This window comes from Perna viridis, chromosome 2, assembly GCF_037379345.1.
Source record: "Perna viridis isolate PV_CMFRI_1.1 ecotype Kerala chromosome 2, ASM3737934v1, whole genome shotgun sequence".
NCBI classification, from domain to species: Eukaryota; Metazoa; Mollusca; class Bivalvia; order Mytilida; family Mytilidae; genus Perna; species Perna viridis.
In genome coordinates, this window is record NC_142446.1 from 43,388,841 (window position 1) to 43,405,109 (window position 16,269).

At 31.2% G+C, this 16,269-nt stretch overlaps 1 protein-coding gene across 7 annotated transcripts in view; it reads right to left on the reverse strand.

Moving 5' to 3' along the window:
• Nucleotides 1-16,269, reverse strand: part of LOC148625218 (ral GTPase-activating protein subunit alpha-1-like) — a 53,656-nt gene that overhangs the window by 25,340 nt on the left and 12,047 nt on the right. For 3 of the 7 annotated variants that reach the window (XM_088568585.1, XM_088568583.1, XM_088568586.1), the window contains exons 8-23: nt 16,113-16,251; nt 14,726-14,858; nt 13,920-14,175; nt 12,919-12,990; nt 11,506-11,634; nt 10,754-10,987; nt 9,961-10,034; nt 9,398-9,509; nt 9,029-9,151; nt 7,746-7,866; nt 7,329-7,469; nt 5,449-5,625; nt 3,276-3,332; nt 2,573-2,683; nt 2,133-2,303; nt 105-295 (exon numbers count right to left, since the gene is read on the reverse strand). In XM_088568585.1, the coding sequence (XP_088424711.1) occupies nt 105-295; nt 2,133-2,303; nt 2,573-2,683; nt 3,276-3,332; nt 5,449-5,625; nt 7,329-7,469; nt 7,746-7,866; nt 9,029-9,151; nt 9,398-9,509; nt 9,961-10,034; nt 10,754-10,987; nt 11,506-11,634; nt 12,919-12,990; nt 13,920-14,175; nt 14,726-14,858; nt 16,113-16,251 (2,241 nt within the window). Of the gene's footprint in view, nt 1-104; nt 296-2,132; nt 2,304-2,572; nt 2,684-3,271; nt 3,333-5,448; nt 5,626-7,328; nt 7,470-7,745; nt 7,867-9,028; nt 9,152-9,397; nt 9,510-9,960; nt 10,035-10,753; nt 10,988-11,505; nt 11,635-12,918; nt 12,991-13,919; nt 14,176-14,725; nt 14,859-16,112; nt 16,252-16,269 lie in introns of all 7 variants that reach the window. The other 4 variants (XM_088568584.1, XM_088568587.1, XM_088568588.1 and 1 more) reach the window with 4 other exon arrangements.

Sequence of the window (16,269 nt, forward strand, 5' to 3'; positions counted from 1 at the left end):
AACTTGTACTGTACTAACAGTTTCATAATATGAATATTGTATATCAACTTCTTGGGGAAAAATAAAATTCAGGATAACAAAAGTACTTTGATTCATTGTTTTACCTTATTCATATTTTCAACTAATAAACTAAGCTCTTCAAACACCAGAGCATGGTTCTCTGCATCTTCTATCTTATTGATGCCACCTAAAATTCCCAGCATCCTCTTCCACAGTCCAACAGCAACATCTGGCGTCCAACCTTGAACAACTCCTCCAGCTAACACACCTTTCATGTCCTCCAAAGATTCTGATACTATAACAGAAAGCATCGCAAAAATATTAATATTTAAATTGCAACCACTGTCTTCATAACACAATAGGAACATATCTGATCTTGTATACTTTCTCATATAATTAAGCCAACTTCCTTAAATCAAAGACTGAAGTCTTCAAAGTCGCTAAATTGCAACCACTGTCTTCATAACACAATAGGAACATATCTGATCTTGTATACTTTCTCATATAATTAAGCCAACTTCCTTAAATCAAAGACTGAAGTCTTCAAAGTCGCTAATTGTCAAATACTCACAGTCACTGATATGGCATACTTTAAACATCCGAAATGGTACAAATGCAATATGCTCCAAAATCAGGGGACTTTTGCTGAAATTTTGGTTCCCTTGATATCATTGCATACTCTTTCATATGACCGTTATGACCCGAATGGCTATATATAGATATCGGTGTACTGATAATATATATGCACTTTATATAATCAATTGTAACGAACCCCTGTGTTTGAATCAGAAACTGGATAATATTACATAAATTCAATGCTAACTGATCGTTTTATCTTTTAATGTAACCTCCCGTTCTAATACAAGCAAAAAAAAACTCATAGACATGTGTATGTTTTAAAAAAGGTACATTGTAGCGCTTTTTAGGTCGTTTATAATATTGACCGGGAACCAGTTTATGAACCAGATTTAGCAGCTGGCAATGAATATTTATAAATATTGGGGTATGCTAATGTATATGACCTATATAGTCTTGTAACTAGCCTCAGTGCAAAGTGTCCAAAGCTTATTGGTCATTACATGTAAACTTCCTGTTCTCATACAAGCAAGAAACACACGTAGAACACACTTGTATGATATTTAAGAGGTACATTTTTAACTCGTATTAATCTGGAACTACGATGCTGTGGCGGTGATCACGGCGAAGATCTGCTGGATTATATAGCGTATGACTAAACATTAATGCAAATCATATGCGAATATTAAATACAGAAATTATGAGTGCAAGAAGTAACTAACACTATTAGCAACTTAAAAATGAATCAAGTAATATCTAGTAGACTTTTAACTATATTCCAGAAAAATTATAAATTCTACAACAGGAATGCAGATCCATAGCAAAGAAGTTTGGTGTATACACTTGGAACTTTTAAAAATTAACTCTGAATGCAACATGATCAATCCTTTACAAATCAGTGCTGTAATCCTGAATTATTTTAAACATAAGAGCTTTTTTCCAACAGACTGTATCCATACCGTAACTACCCTCATACCCCTACATCAAATGCAGTTAAATATATAATCAGTAAGATTAATTATCTTCCTTCAGATTCTTCCAACGATAACTTTATTTTATCTTGCACATCTACACATTATGCCAATCCTTCATATAATTTTTTTTTATTAAATTCCTTTGAGCAGTTTAGGAGGGTTTTAACAAGTAAAACCCTTCAGTTGGATTATCACCCTTTGGAGTCCTCTAACAGTTACTATATTCCTGCATGCACATCTTCATATGATGCCCAACCTTCCTATCATATTTCATTGAAATCCCTTAATTGGTTTCAGAGAACTTGTGCTTACAAGAAATGTTGACAGATGGATGGATAGACAGACTGACAGATAGGGTGATTCATATATACCCACCCCAAACTTTAACTATGAAATGTAGCATAGACATTTTTTTTTTCAGTTTCCAAAAAGTACTAAAGTAATTGAAGTAGACCTTTGGAATACTTTATTAAGAATTGTTTATAAGCAATAATTCAATCTGAATCCAACCCAAGCTTAAAGTTAGCAGTCATTATAAAAAAACATTCAGCACTTTTATAAACAAACTACTGGTACACATACCTGGTGCTAAGGGAGATTCATCAGCCCCCATAACCATTTCTATATGTAAACTATCTCTGTCTGGAGTAGGACTGTTCTTACACACATGTATCATTTGATTGTCTACTGTTAATTCACTAGTGGGAGAAGCACTTTCTGAATTCACTGAAGCTGGTGAAGGTGTCCGTGAATCTGAAATTTTTTTTTTTGATACTATTCCAATGTACAAGTGCCATCAAAATTTAATTTTTAGAATCATTATCATAAAAAGAGATTATTGCTAGACCACTAAAGTAGCAGTAACTGAAGAAAAGTTTCTACATACAGATATCAAGACACTAAAATAATTTATCATAAAAAAACATAAAAAGCAATTAGTCATTAGCTTTTTGAAGGTAACACATGAATTTAGAGTTGACACATCAAAACTCTTAAATTCCAAGACTGACTTTAAAACTTACATCTTTCTTTATCAAAGTTGATGTCTATGGATTCCTCTGGTTGTTTATCTGGATCTAAAGATGACATATTAATGGATTCTACTTCCTGGTCTTCGACACCTAGGGCACTACCTGGAGATATAAATAGAATTTAAAATTTATAGCTAATTTCTGTAACTTGGGAGCTTGAACAGGCAAACAAGGTTCAAGGTTTGTAGCAAGACCAAAGCTATAAGATGGAATTCTGATATAATCAAGAGACAATAATACACGATACTGCTTTAATAAATTCAGAAGTAATATTGTCATAGTCTTCTTACAGATGTTCTTTATTTTTGTAACAGATCTGAAGACAATATCACAAAAACTTGTAGAACTGATCATAAGTTATGACATCACAGTGTTATTTTCCATTAAGACATCATAACATGAGATTACCATCTTAATTAAGATTGAAATAAATGTATTAATTTTCGCTGTGTACCAATTTTCCCATTTGACAAAAAGCGCAAAAAATAGTACCCGCAAAAATTAATATGTTTACAATAATTTTTTACAATAATTTTACAATCATGACTTTTGGTGAAATCAACCACTGATTTGTTCACCAAGAGTCTAGTTGTTATATGATATATTGGGATTTCAGTGTAGAAACCAGTACCTGTAAATGGAAGAAGATTTGAAATTTGATTCCATTTTATAAGTATAGTATAAAAAGACTTGCCATTTTCTTGTTCTTGTTGGGTTTCTTCCTCCTTTTTTAATGACACTGTTGAATTGACTAAAATAATAAAAAACAACATGATACAGACACTGACCAAAACAAATTCACACAAAAAGTTGCTTGTGTTAAAAAATTTCAAAAATATAGTCACAGTTTCCATAGATATACTATCACATACCGCTAGTAAAATTGTTTAAACACAACCCTTTTGGACTGTAGAATTTCTCCAATTAGGAGGTAGACCTGGGGTAAGGGACACAATTCTTACAAATCATTGGAAAGTTTTGTATTCAGCATTTTACATCAATCTCATGCAAGTATCAAGGTAACTGGGACTAATTTCATATTGTTTAAAATGAAAGCTTGATAGGCTTTGGTGAAATTAAATATGATGCAAACATATCACTGATTTCAAAAGTTATGTCCCTTACCCTAGGTCTATTCAATTTCAAAATATATCTAAACTGACATGAAGAGATTCAAAACTTGTCTGGTTTATTCAGTTTACTCAGGGTTCAGATTGGGCAGGTTTCACTGTACCACTACAACATGTTTGTTAATATTTTTATATTAAATAGATTCATCTAATTTTGTTAATACATGTACTTACAAACTTAATTGAAAATAGAAAGATTACTGAAAATCTTTATTTACAGTAAGAAAACATTACACTGAGGAATGTGCTGTTTCTTCATTCCCTTACTTACCTTTTACAAAAGTTGATTTTACCAAAAAGGCAACAATGCCAACTTAATCACATACACAATGCTTCAGAACTACTTCACTGATTTCAATAAAGAATGGTATTTCATTGAACACAGCTTCACAAACTTACACCACTACATTAAAGATACTGTTGTAACATCCATCAGAAATCCAACAATTAACTAATCATATAAGTTAAGACAACAAACGCTTAAGATTTAAACAATGCAGATTAAAATACTTGAAATATATAATCGCTGAATCACAAGTATAGTTATTTTATCTATGTAAAATCTTATCTTTACAAGTTTCTTGACCAGACCTTGAATGCACAAAGGAAGGAAGCTGAATACATGTCCTTAAATCAGATGAGATAAAAATCTTAATTAAACTCTCTCCCTATATCTTTTATTTTTAGTTCAACAAAATTAACAATTTTTACTTTAACTTGTACTTGAAAAAACCTAAATCTCTGGGTTTTATTATAACCTTACTTTCTAATTGCAATTATGAAAACTTCAGTTGAAGAAGGCAATATTTTATCATTGATACTGTAAACATAGTTTTTTTTGTGGTGGACAATTTTCACTATTTTCTTGATTGATAAATGCCAAAAATAGAATGAGCAAAATAGATTTTTTGTACTGTAAAATACTCAAATCTGTCAAATATAAGCAGTTACTTCTTATTGTTATCTGCTAATACTTACATTTGACAGAATCAGTGTAAAAAAGCAACCACCAAAAGTCATACTTTTCCAGTAATTGGTAAGTTTCATCATAGCATACATGGGAAAGCAAGCTTCATGCATTATAAATTCAAGCCTTATTTTTCATACAGTAAACATCTGATTATTTCAGTGTGATATAGTTTACATGCAAATAAGGAATTACTGCATTAAAAATCTTATATATAAAAAAACATAAGTTAGATATACATACACATATTAAGTAACAGTCCATATAAAATTCAGACACTGCCAAAGGTAAAGTGATTCATGGTGTAGAAAAACCCACCAAACAAACGATACTTATTCAGTCTATATATGCTATACTTTCACATAACAATAATCACTTCTGCATTCAGATCTGCATTTTTTGGAAAATCATAAAAAGTTATCTACCACTAAAATCAAGCAAATGAAACCAAATCAAGAATGATAACTCTTGCAAAGTGCCTATTTCATGTACAATCTATATAATATTTAACTCAAAAGCGCAACAACCAAATGAAAAACTATGACTGGTTATGTGATCAGTTACTGTTTCTGAACAAGAAATAAAACTGAATTTGGTGGGTTTTTGACTTGCATGAATCACCTCCTGTCTGATTTTTATAAAGACTGCTACTTAAATACTATATGAACTGCTGAGCAATCTAGGCTCAATTTGAAACAAATCTATCATTAATTGTCTATTTTAAGCAGTTAAAACATATTACCTGCAAACACCTGCTTTTTTCTACTCACCTTTCAGTTGTTCTACGAACTCAGAAGGGTCTTGTATAAGATGTGCTGTTCTATGTGTATGAAGGGCGGTGTCTGAAGCATTGGATGGAGTTCTAGAATGGGTAGGTGATGCAGCATTGCTTATTGATCTTGGTTTGATTCCAACAAAATCTGGCCTAGTTCTACTTCCACCAGCACCTTGAAAATATCATTGCCAAGTTTTTTTTTGCACTTAACTGGTTCTAGTGTATCAATGTGAGTGTGTTTCCCTAACTCAGTCCAGTGGATCACAAAGTTCCAGTCATGTCCATGTATTTTAACTGGTACCTTACTTGTGTCTCTAGTCCTATTTTCCCAGTCTTCTTGATGTGGGTAACATACTGGTGCATAATGCTGAATGCTTACTGTATGTTTGATAAAGTAGATCAAAGACCATACTCAATCCAACAGTCACTGATTGTTTTACTGAATGATTGATTAATTGATTATAGTTTAACATCTTATGGTAGGTAATTCATGCATTTCAGGACAAGAATGATTAACCAATAGAAAAATCCCTGCTTTTTACTAGTCTAATAATCTGAGTTGGATTTTTTAATATGCTAGCACTCAAAATCAACCACCCATACAAAGATTTTTTGAAAATATTACCTAGCTTTTGTAAGAGAAGCATCTTTTTTTTAAGGGTCCCTGACCTTAGACCGTCACTTATTTTACCCATAAATGTAAGTGACAGTTAGTAATTATAAGAACTTAGATTACAAGTTAGATTGTGTTCCCTTCAATAAAATTGGTATTAAATAGACAGATTGAATGGATAAATCCAAAACAGTACCTATTCACATCAAACATTCATTAAGAACTAGAAAACTAACATCCATGCAATAATATCAAAGCACAAGTTTTGTTGATACTCATCAGTATTCAATGTACAGGTATTCATGCTTATAGAAAAAACGTTCTAATGATTCAAGACTTTATTTTTTTTCTCTAAAATGTAAACAAGTTAACATGGTTAGGTTTATAAAGAAAACTATTTGGCAACATTCATACACCAAAGAAAATATTAATTTCTAATCATGTAAGAAAACTATTGGTACAATTCATTAAGTCTAATCAAATTTAATTTCAATATCACTTCCCTAAACTCCAAAGAAGATCAAACAACTTCTGATTTGAGGTCATGTCAGGAATAGGCATAAAACATGTAAATATTCAAAACCATTTCCATAACCAAATACATAAATTGTCTTTTCGTAGATTTCAAACGACGACATATCAAACAAGCAGTTCATGATGCTGAGGATCAAACAGGAATATATGGACTGATTAGTTGCCCCATATTTTATCTTGACTGAAGCACAGCTGTGGTTCATTGAATCTTTTTGGTGACCATAACCTTTCACATATTGGTCTTTGACCCAAAGTACCATACATTAATTTCTATATTTTACTTTTCATATATTCATTACACTGGAGTATTCTCATGGAGGAAAAGAGAAGTTTTAAATCATGACATTTTGTTCTTAACTTGAAAGTGAGGCATGTAAACAAAACATTGTATCTCTCACACTTCTCATCACAAAGGCAAACAGGCAAAAAACTTCCGAGTGATGAAAAAAAAAATGTTGATTATTTATAAAAGAAAATAGCGAATACATTTTGTATATTAATTTAAATGGTCTGTTGACTTCTGTGTTAAAAACTTTCAATCGATAAATTAATAATTACAAACTACGACTGATTCATAGTTTCAGAACCCTTGAATTTAACATATAGGTTTATGAAGTATTGAATATAAGCTCTGGCATGACCTCCCATTGGATGTTATGAGGACTTTTAGGGTGTGATATTGATGATTTACTTTTGATTAGATTACAATTCATACAATATATACTTACCATCACTTTTATTGAGATTGCCTCTTTCAAAAGTTGAAACATGAAGACTTGAAGATGATGCATTCTCTGAGCCACCAGGCAAATCACTTTTACTCCAGGCTTTGGAGAAACTTTTGTCATTTATTTTACTTTTAGGAGTATCTGGAAAAAGAATGACAAAACATTAAAGCAGAACTTATCTATTTTTTTCAATTTGTGTTCTTAAAATACTTAATTTTTTACTCATTTATGCCTGAACCCTGATTAATATTAAGGCAAACTTTCATAAAAATAATTCTACTTCCAACTAAGTAACTGTATCATTTTTTTAAAACATGACAGGCTTAAAAAGGTGTATTTCTAATCTTTCATTCAGAGACAACTAATGATCTACAGAAAGGTAAATTTAAGGTAAATGATAAATGATGACATTCTTACCTTGACTTCTTCCTCGTCTCCTCTTTTCTTTCTGTTCACTCAACCTTTGTAATGGTAGATCTTGTAGATCCAGGTTGTAAACATGGCGGGCCAATACTCTAGTCAATGTCTCCATTGTTTTCTGATAATATTTCAAACAAAATAATTATTTAGGAACTAAAATTGATACACCTATATCTAACCAACTCCAAAACTAAAGGAAAAATATATCATGAATTATCACCGAATTCAAACATAAGATTAAAGTAACTTTAAAAGCAACATGCAGATATATTAAGGGTCTTAATTTTCATAAAAAGTAACTTTATTATCTATAGTCCTGCTTATTTGAATAATCTCCCCTTTTGTTACTCCAGCAATGCTAGAGGTTGTCTGGCAAGCTATTTTCTGACTTGGTGCCATCATAACCTCTAGCATCTGACATGTTGAAAGCCACCGCAAATGTTAATTAGCTAAACATGTGTTTTAAAATACTTTACGTTTTTTATTTACATAAAAGAAGTTCAACCTACCGGAAATCGAATGATAAAAATCCTAAATATTTGTTAAATAACTGGAAAACATTTGTAATGAAGACAGTTGTCAAAATGACCATCAATTTTGAATTAGGTCACTAATTTTTACGGAATACAATATATTTTTGACAAAAAGAACTTAAAGTTGGTAAAGGCAATTCGTTGTTTAATTTGATATGTTCACTTTGCAAATTTTAAAATCCGTAATTTTATCAACCGGAATTACACACTCAAAAAGCTAAAAACCAAATATGAAGTTCATTTTAACTGCTTTTACAAAGGATTTCCAGGATTGTTGGATTTTCTCATCAGGTAGGTCATTGTTTTTCTTTAGTTTAGTCTCCTTCTCCCGTGTAATGGTAAAGAAACTGTATAAAACGTTTTCAATGGAAAATAGTTTACTATAATTCTGCCGATTTCAAGGAATGGTGGAACGAGTGTTATGCAATATAGCGCTTGGAAGTAAGAGGTTGGGGTATGGAGGAACGGAATTCCAACCTCTTATGTGGTAGGAGTACCCTGTTGTACTCAACCTAACATATTATCTTTAACAACCAAATAATGTTTCAATATCTATCACCAACTTTGATTATATACTCTGTTAAATTAAATAGGTGCCGAGTTTGTATAAATTCATGTGCAAAATACTTTTGAAAACAGTAATTAAGCACTACCAGACATAAAAATACATTTTAAAAAAAAAACATCTAACCAACTACTTTCAAATGCACATGTTGATATCTAAAACATTATTTCCCTGATACATACTGCCCATTCTGTAATGAGTTCTGGCCATGAAGTCCTAGTAGACAACACCTCCAGTAACTTGTCCCATAACTCTACATTTATGAACACATTCAGGTTTGCTTTGATCCATGTCACAATCAAAGTCTGAAATAAAATAATTTTCAAGTCTTACACCTTTATTTAAAAACAACAACCAGACATTATTTTATCCCTAGTTCCTATATTTGTAACATATATATAATGAAATTCAGTACATACACTATCAAATAGTTAGTTAAAATTACATACCACTTTCTGTTAACAACCATCAAATTGAAAGACTAGTTTTATACATATTTTTTAATCCTTCTGTAATATTCTATAAATTTTTAAATATCTTATCCCATGTACCTGAAATATTGGCTGTGCTAATTTTCCACCAAGAGCCTTTTCTTTCTCACTGGGTACAACACTATCTAGAACTCCTGATGTGATGGCTAACAAAATATTTAACATCTGTTCCCTAAACAAGAAAAACAAAACATGAAAACCAATAAAACATATTAGCACTGTCAAAAAAAAACTGATTAGAATGCAATAACTGCATATTCTACAGATGGTTGTAATTCTTTGACCTTTTCTAGGCAAAGTAAAATTTAAATGTTTGATCATCTTGATTGACATGATTATAGACAACATTACTGACTTGACAAAAAATCCATATACTGGCTGAAGTCTGAAATAACAGGAAAACTGAAGCTCTGTGTAACATTTTCACAACCCAATTCATATATCACCATTTTTATTTATTTCAGTTATTGTATATCACATGAAAATATACAGTTAACAAATTTTAAGTAACAGCATAGAAAAACTTCAGTATCAATTTTTTCATGTTTTGTGTTTATCAGCAATTTTTGATATTGATTGGTATATTCAATGAACTCATAGACCATTCTGTAACAACTATATACCATGTCTTTTTTTCCATCTTCACATTCATCACAAGATATCTATAAATGTTCAGAACTTTTTTGCTCAGATCAATCTACAAAACAATGCATAAAATCAAGAAAATATACATACAAATGATCTTGAAAAATAATATAGATCAGTAAAATGCAAACATGTTAAGTAACAGTCTTTGTAAGAATCATGCAAAATCTGAAAAATGTGATACACCCCAAAAAAGGCTACATATTTTTATTTTTGTAATTAAGTTGTTTTATGGGTCTATCCTATGATATATGTAATTATTCATTCAAATCTGCCTGCTCTTAGGAGATAATCAATATTGAAATTTCAATAGATTCTATTGTATTTGAGAGTCATTTACAGAGTTACCTCCCTCAATTTTGAAATCTGGAGTGCATTCCATATAATTTTTGTCTCCTAAGAACACGGGTTATATGAAGAACTGAATATACATTTCTGTTTACTATGGCTATTCAAACAAAATATCAAAAATAAAAATATGCAGACTTTTTACCCATGAATCACATTTTGCATGATTCTTAGCTAGAGTACTACTTAATTTCAATGTGCATTATCTCAATTTAAACATTATACCAAAAAACCAGGAAAGTTTGTCGTGCACGGACAAGTTATAAATAAATTCTTAAATTAAACATACTAACTGAAATATCGAGATTGTGTATAATGTCATTTCTTTTCATATTTGATATTTATCAGCTGCCAGAAGCCCTAAGAAAATTAAAATCTGAACAAATTTCTCTCCTAAGAAGTAGCTGTAACAAAACAAATTACCTGTTCTAAAATCATATCTGAATCATTAGTTTTCAGGAGGAAGATATTAGCTGCATTGGTAATGAACACTTGTAACACTTTCTGGGCTCCTGCCTGTATATCACAGTGCGTGTGGTCGTCAGCTAGATCTTCAATAGCACCTAGATATGATGGATTACGGATACATACACCAGTCTTGTCTAGTTTTTCTGATGATGATAGTTTACTTCTACCAGCATTCATTAAGGACAACTCCTAAAGTGTAAAATCTTGTAATAGTTTCACAAGGAACACCAAAACGGCAAGACCCAATAATATAACCAGAGTACTTACTTATATATGGGAAATATTCAATACTATCCACTATGCTATACATTTTTCAATCTATTGAATTTGAAGTGAAATAGAACAAATAAATATCTGGTAAAGACTATGGAGAGAAGAATTTTTTTTGTAATTTCTCTTTTGTCCAAAACAAAAAGAACAGTTATTCCTAAGCTAAAAATACCATGTTATCAAAAACCTGTCAACAATATAAATATTTGCAATTTCAGAAAATCTGAAAGCTTCATTAATCACAAAATTTAGAATTGGGTCATTAATAATTATAGAATGTACTGTCCATTTCTTGCTTAGAAAAATATTCTTTGAAATCTTGACTGAAAATATAGTTGGAACCTGTATTTTGAAGCATTAGGGGTTTTATTAGTAAGTGCTACAATCACCACGCCTACTAATATAGCCCTGAAAGATTTGAAAAACAAACTACATACATCAGACGAAGCATCCTCTTCCAATATATCAGACAAAACTGAACAGTGGGCTTCAGGAATTTCTCGACTAAGTCGTCCATGCTCCATTTCACACGGCTCTTGCATAAATACTGGCTTGCTATCAGCATGCTAGTTAATAAAGAAATGTTAGTAGATAATACCATGCAGTTGCTGGTCAACTTGTAGTGATTGTATTATAATTACTAAGTTGGTTTCATCAAGATTTATATTTATGATTTTCATGACAAAATCAGCAAATTTAAGCTAAACACACACAGTGCTAAAATTGTTTCAACAGCACTTGCTGAATATTGGTTAAATAACAAGTTTATTTAGCCCTTGCAACAAAAAATAAAAAAAGGGCTCAAAAACATTACTTTTTTAGGTCATGGAGACTTCTAAAAGTAAATCAGCCTTAATCAGAGCTTAAATGGCTGAAACACATATGATTCAAATCTTACACTTCTTTCCAAATCACTACAAGAAATTTAGAACTTAGTCAAGTACCATTCCACATGCATATTGGAGTGAAACAAACTAGGTAAGCTGTGTACAATATCTAACAATTTTTGCCCATCCATTACCATACAAAAACTAATGCAATACAATTTAATCCAAACCGTTGGAGGGGGCAAGCCTTTAAGGTGGAGTTAAACCAATATAAACCAAACCATTGGAGGGAAAAGCATTTAAGGCCGAGTTATACATTTTTGAATTTATAGCATCAAACAAGGAAAAAAGCATTCTGCTGAACGTAATCTTAGTTAGGCCTAAAACAAAAATTCTGTGTACCTGGTAACATCTTCCATAAAATAAGGGTCGGTAGGTATTTTTTTTTTATAGATTTGCAGGACATCGAAACCTACCAGTTTTGCTGCCTCCATCATGAAGCCACTGAATACTGAACTTGTTGAAGCCATAACCATGCTGTTTCATTTCTTTTTTTATGAATTTTGAACCTCTACATCAGAGTGCAAGGCGATTCTAGTAAAAAATCAATAATGGAAATGCCGAAAATCTGTATTTTTTTTGACACCATAAAAAAAAATAGGGTCGGCAGGGAAAAAATAGGGTCCATCAGGTTACCGGCAACACAGAATTTTTCTTTAGGCCTAAAGTAATATGTAGTGAGTAAAGGGACTACTAACAGAAAAAAAAACTCAAACTCATGCGGAGAAATTGGTCTACAGAGGAAGGGTTGAAACAAGGTTCAAGCAAAAAGCAAAGGGTATTACCATAATAAACATGCTTTTTTTTATTGTGTTCTGCTTCTTTAGTAATTTGAATATGGACTGATAACAACATTTTATTTTAAAGACTATTCATGCCATTAAAGCTTAAACAAGAAAATAATAATTTCAATTGTCATCACACAATCATTTGAATACATATTTTCTGAAGGTTGGAACCTACCTGGAACCAATCTTTATATACACCAATTACAGCTTTTATTGCCTTTGACTGTCTAAATGTAAATAATAGTGCCTGTAAAAGACAGGAGAAATAGATAAGATGTTGCACACTATGTTGTACTAAGAATACCACCATTCAACAATTTCTGTAAAATTAAGTAGTATGGTAAACAGGAAGTAGAAAAGAAGGAACCAATGAAGAGGAGACATGGTACAAGTTTTATTGATAGTTCTCAGCGCATGTATTTAATGGTAATCTTCTAACAGTGATTACCTGAAGTGTACGTGTTTAACACTTATATTTGTTCTTTTGAGAATAGAATGTTTGCACAGTATTGATTTCTTTTCTTGGAGGTGACAGGTACTCTATGGCCATTGATACAAATCTTTATGTAAACAAGATCATGAATTTAGCAATTATAGCCTACACGCTTTTACCATCAAAAGACTTGGTAATGTAAATATATATTTTCGCGGGTACTAATTTTTACATTCTTAAGGCAACCGCTAAAATAGGGAAAATTAGTACACTGCAAAAATTAGTACATTTACAGTATACAACTAAATCCTCAATCTCATAGGATGTACATATAAACCCTTTCTCATAGGATATACATTTAAATCCCTATCTCACAGCATTTTTAAAACTATTTTGTCCAAACAAGTGTTGGTTTTATTTTAAGATAATTAGACTTTATAAAAATAGAAAATACAGTATAAAAAAAAAAGGATGCCAACTTTTTGTTTTTGGCTCATGAATGTGATTTTTATTGAAGTGTTGGTTGGAAACATGAAACAGCATATCATTTCCATATTATTATGTTCATTTGTACAAAGTTTCATAATAATGTGGCCTTAAAAGAGAAAAAAATCATATCCAAACCTGAAATACAGAACATGGACTCCAAAATATCTATGCCTTAGTATTTGTTGGCCAAACTTAGCACTTTATGAACATTCAATTTCAGTTTAGAACATATAACTTCTTAAATAAATAGATACCTGTCTGAATGATTCATGTATAAAGTTAATGTTCTCTCGAGTAGACAACAGAACTCGTTGAACAATGTCATTTTCAGCACCAAATTCTTCATAACACAGACTAGAGTTTGTGGAGTCATTCTCAGAAGTATGAGATGCTGTAGACAGAGTACTTGTGTTACTTCCAGGAATCCTTTCTGCTGTATTTGTTCTGAACTCAACTTGTTCTTTTGTGTTTTCGACGTCAGTGGCATCTTCAGGAACTTGTTCTGGTTCTCTACAAAAATTTAAAAAAAGATGAGCAAACCTATTGATATTTTTTTAAGGACCCTTCTCCTTCCTTTGTATATAACTGAAATAGTCTCAGAATACTAAAAATACAATCAGTTTCCTTTGTCATTTTTTTTCAGTTTCTATAAGGCATTAGTTGTATCTTTCACTGCTCATCTATGGATTTTCTTAAATTTTAAACAATGCCTATACACAAATTCTCCTTGATTTAATTTCCTTGATGAAACCATTCATTTTGATAAGGGTGATTGATTATAGTTCCATCTTACTGGTAGGAAGTACAAATACAATAATTCATGATTTTTTAAATTATTTTTTTTTAATAAACCATGCAAGAATAATGAAATAAATGACTTATCATGTCTACTAACATGACTGTATTAGAGCAGAAGGATTATAACCACTTGAGATGTCATGAGCAGCCAAATAACATCACTAAATACCATAACATTACTGCAGAATAATGCATCCAAACTCTAGTCCAATGAAAGTATTGGAATTAAATTTGATATGAAATAACAATTATTTATCAATACCGATCATCGTCTTCATCTTGTCTGTTGATCATGAAATGGGCCAGCCATTTAATGTATGAATATCTACACTCTGCTATGTTGTTTGGTAAGTCCTGAACAGACATCGTCTCCATGCTCCTCACACAAGGAATTTCTATAACATAAAACAAGACTAAAGTGTGTACTATCACAAACCCAAGAAAAACTGTTAAATACATGTGTAAAAAAATCTCCCATAAAAAGATACAATCATCAGTTTGCTTTAGCTGGTATTGTTAATAATCAAACATCTATGAATACTTAATTTCATTTCAAAACATTCTTAAAATAGTTAATACTTAAGTTCTACATACACTATTTTCAGGCTTTATAATTGGTGTAATTGCCTTTTCGATATTTTTCCTAAATTACTTCCTCATAGGAGCATTATCAATAGCATTTTTCAGTTACAGCAAGTTGAAATAGAGCAGTTCCAAAGTCAATGCTTTAGGTAGGCTAGTGATAAATTTAAATAGCTCTTTAGGTAGAAATCTGCCATACAGTATACCAATGTGTCCTACTAAACTACTACAGAACACCTGTGTGATCTTTTGGACATGGTCTTTTAAGTTTGAATAGTTGTCACTTATGATGGTGGATGGCAAATTTAAAGAGTAAGGTCATCATAATTGACAGTTATTCAAAATTAAAAGACAGTGTCCAAAAGATCACACAAGTGTTCTGTGGTAGTTAAGTAGGACACACTGGTATAACATGGGGCAGATTTCTACCTGGAGAGCTATTTAAACTACTCAGGAGCCTAGCAAGATTTGTATTAAAATTGAAACTGATCTATTTCAACTAGCAGTAATTACATGTATGTCTTGCTATTTAGTTATTAATCAAGAGGTGATACATTAAAAAGGTACTTTAGTATTCATGTTTTTAGTGTACAAACTTACTATGGTTATAAATTCTTAACATAAAATTAAGTGATTTCTCTGACTGTTATCTATCACTCATATGCTTAGAATCAAAATGGAAATATAGGTTTTTGTGCCATAAAATCACATGGAAGCAAATGTGTTCCTAATTTATATGAAAAGCACACATTGAGTCATATAGAAGACATTACTATAAGACTTCTACTTTTCTTTTGCTTTTCGTGAATTAACCTGTTACTCCTAAACATATGAATTTCATTTGTTTTACATGGTGGTCCTAAACATATGAAAACCACATGAAAAATTTCCTGTCTCGTGTGTGTGTGTGTGTGTGTGTGTGTGTGTATATATATATACACTCATACTATGTATTTTGCATAATTTTATGGTTTTCCTTTCATTACCAATATAGTATACTAGAAAATGTCCTATAAAAATCTGTTTAAATGCTTTGTTTTACTATTGCTCACAAAGTATATTCTCACCTAAATGTGGTTTATAAATACTACTGGTTTTATCGAACTTTGGTAATAACCACTGCACATAGGATGACTTAAATTTGTCAAACAGGAAAACAAAACCAGTCTCTCTCATTCTATCATTCATCCATTCTATCTTAGAAACCTGAAATTTGAATATATG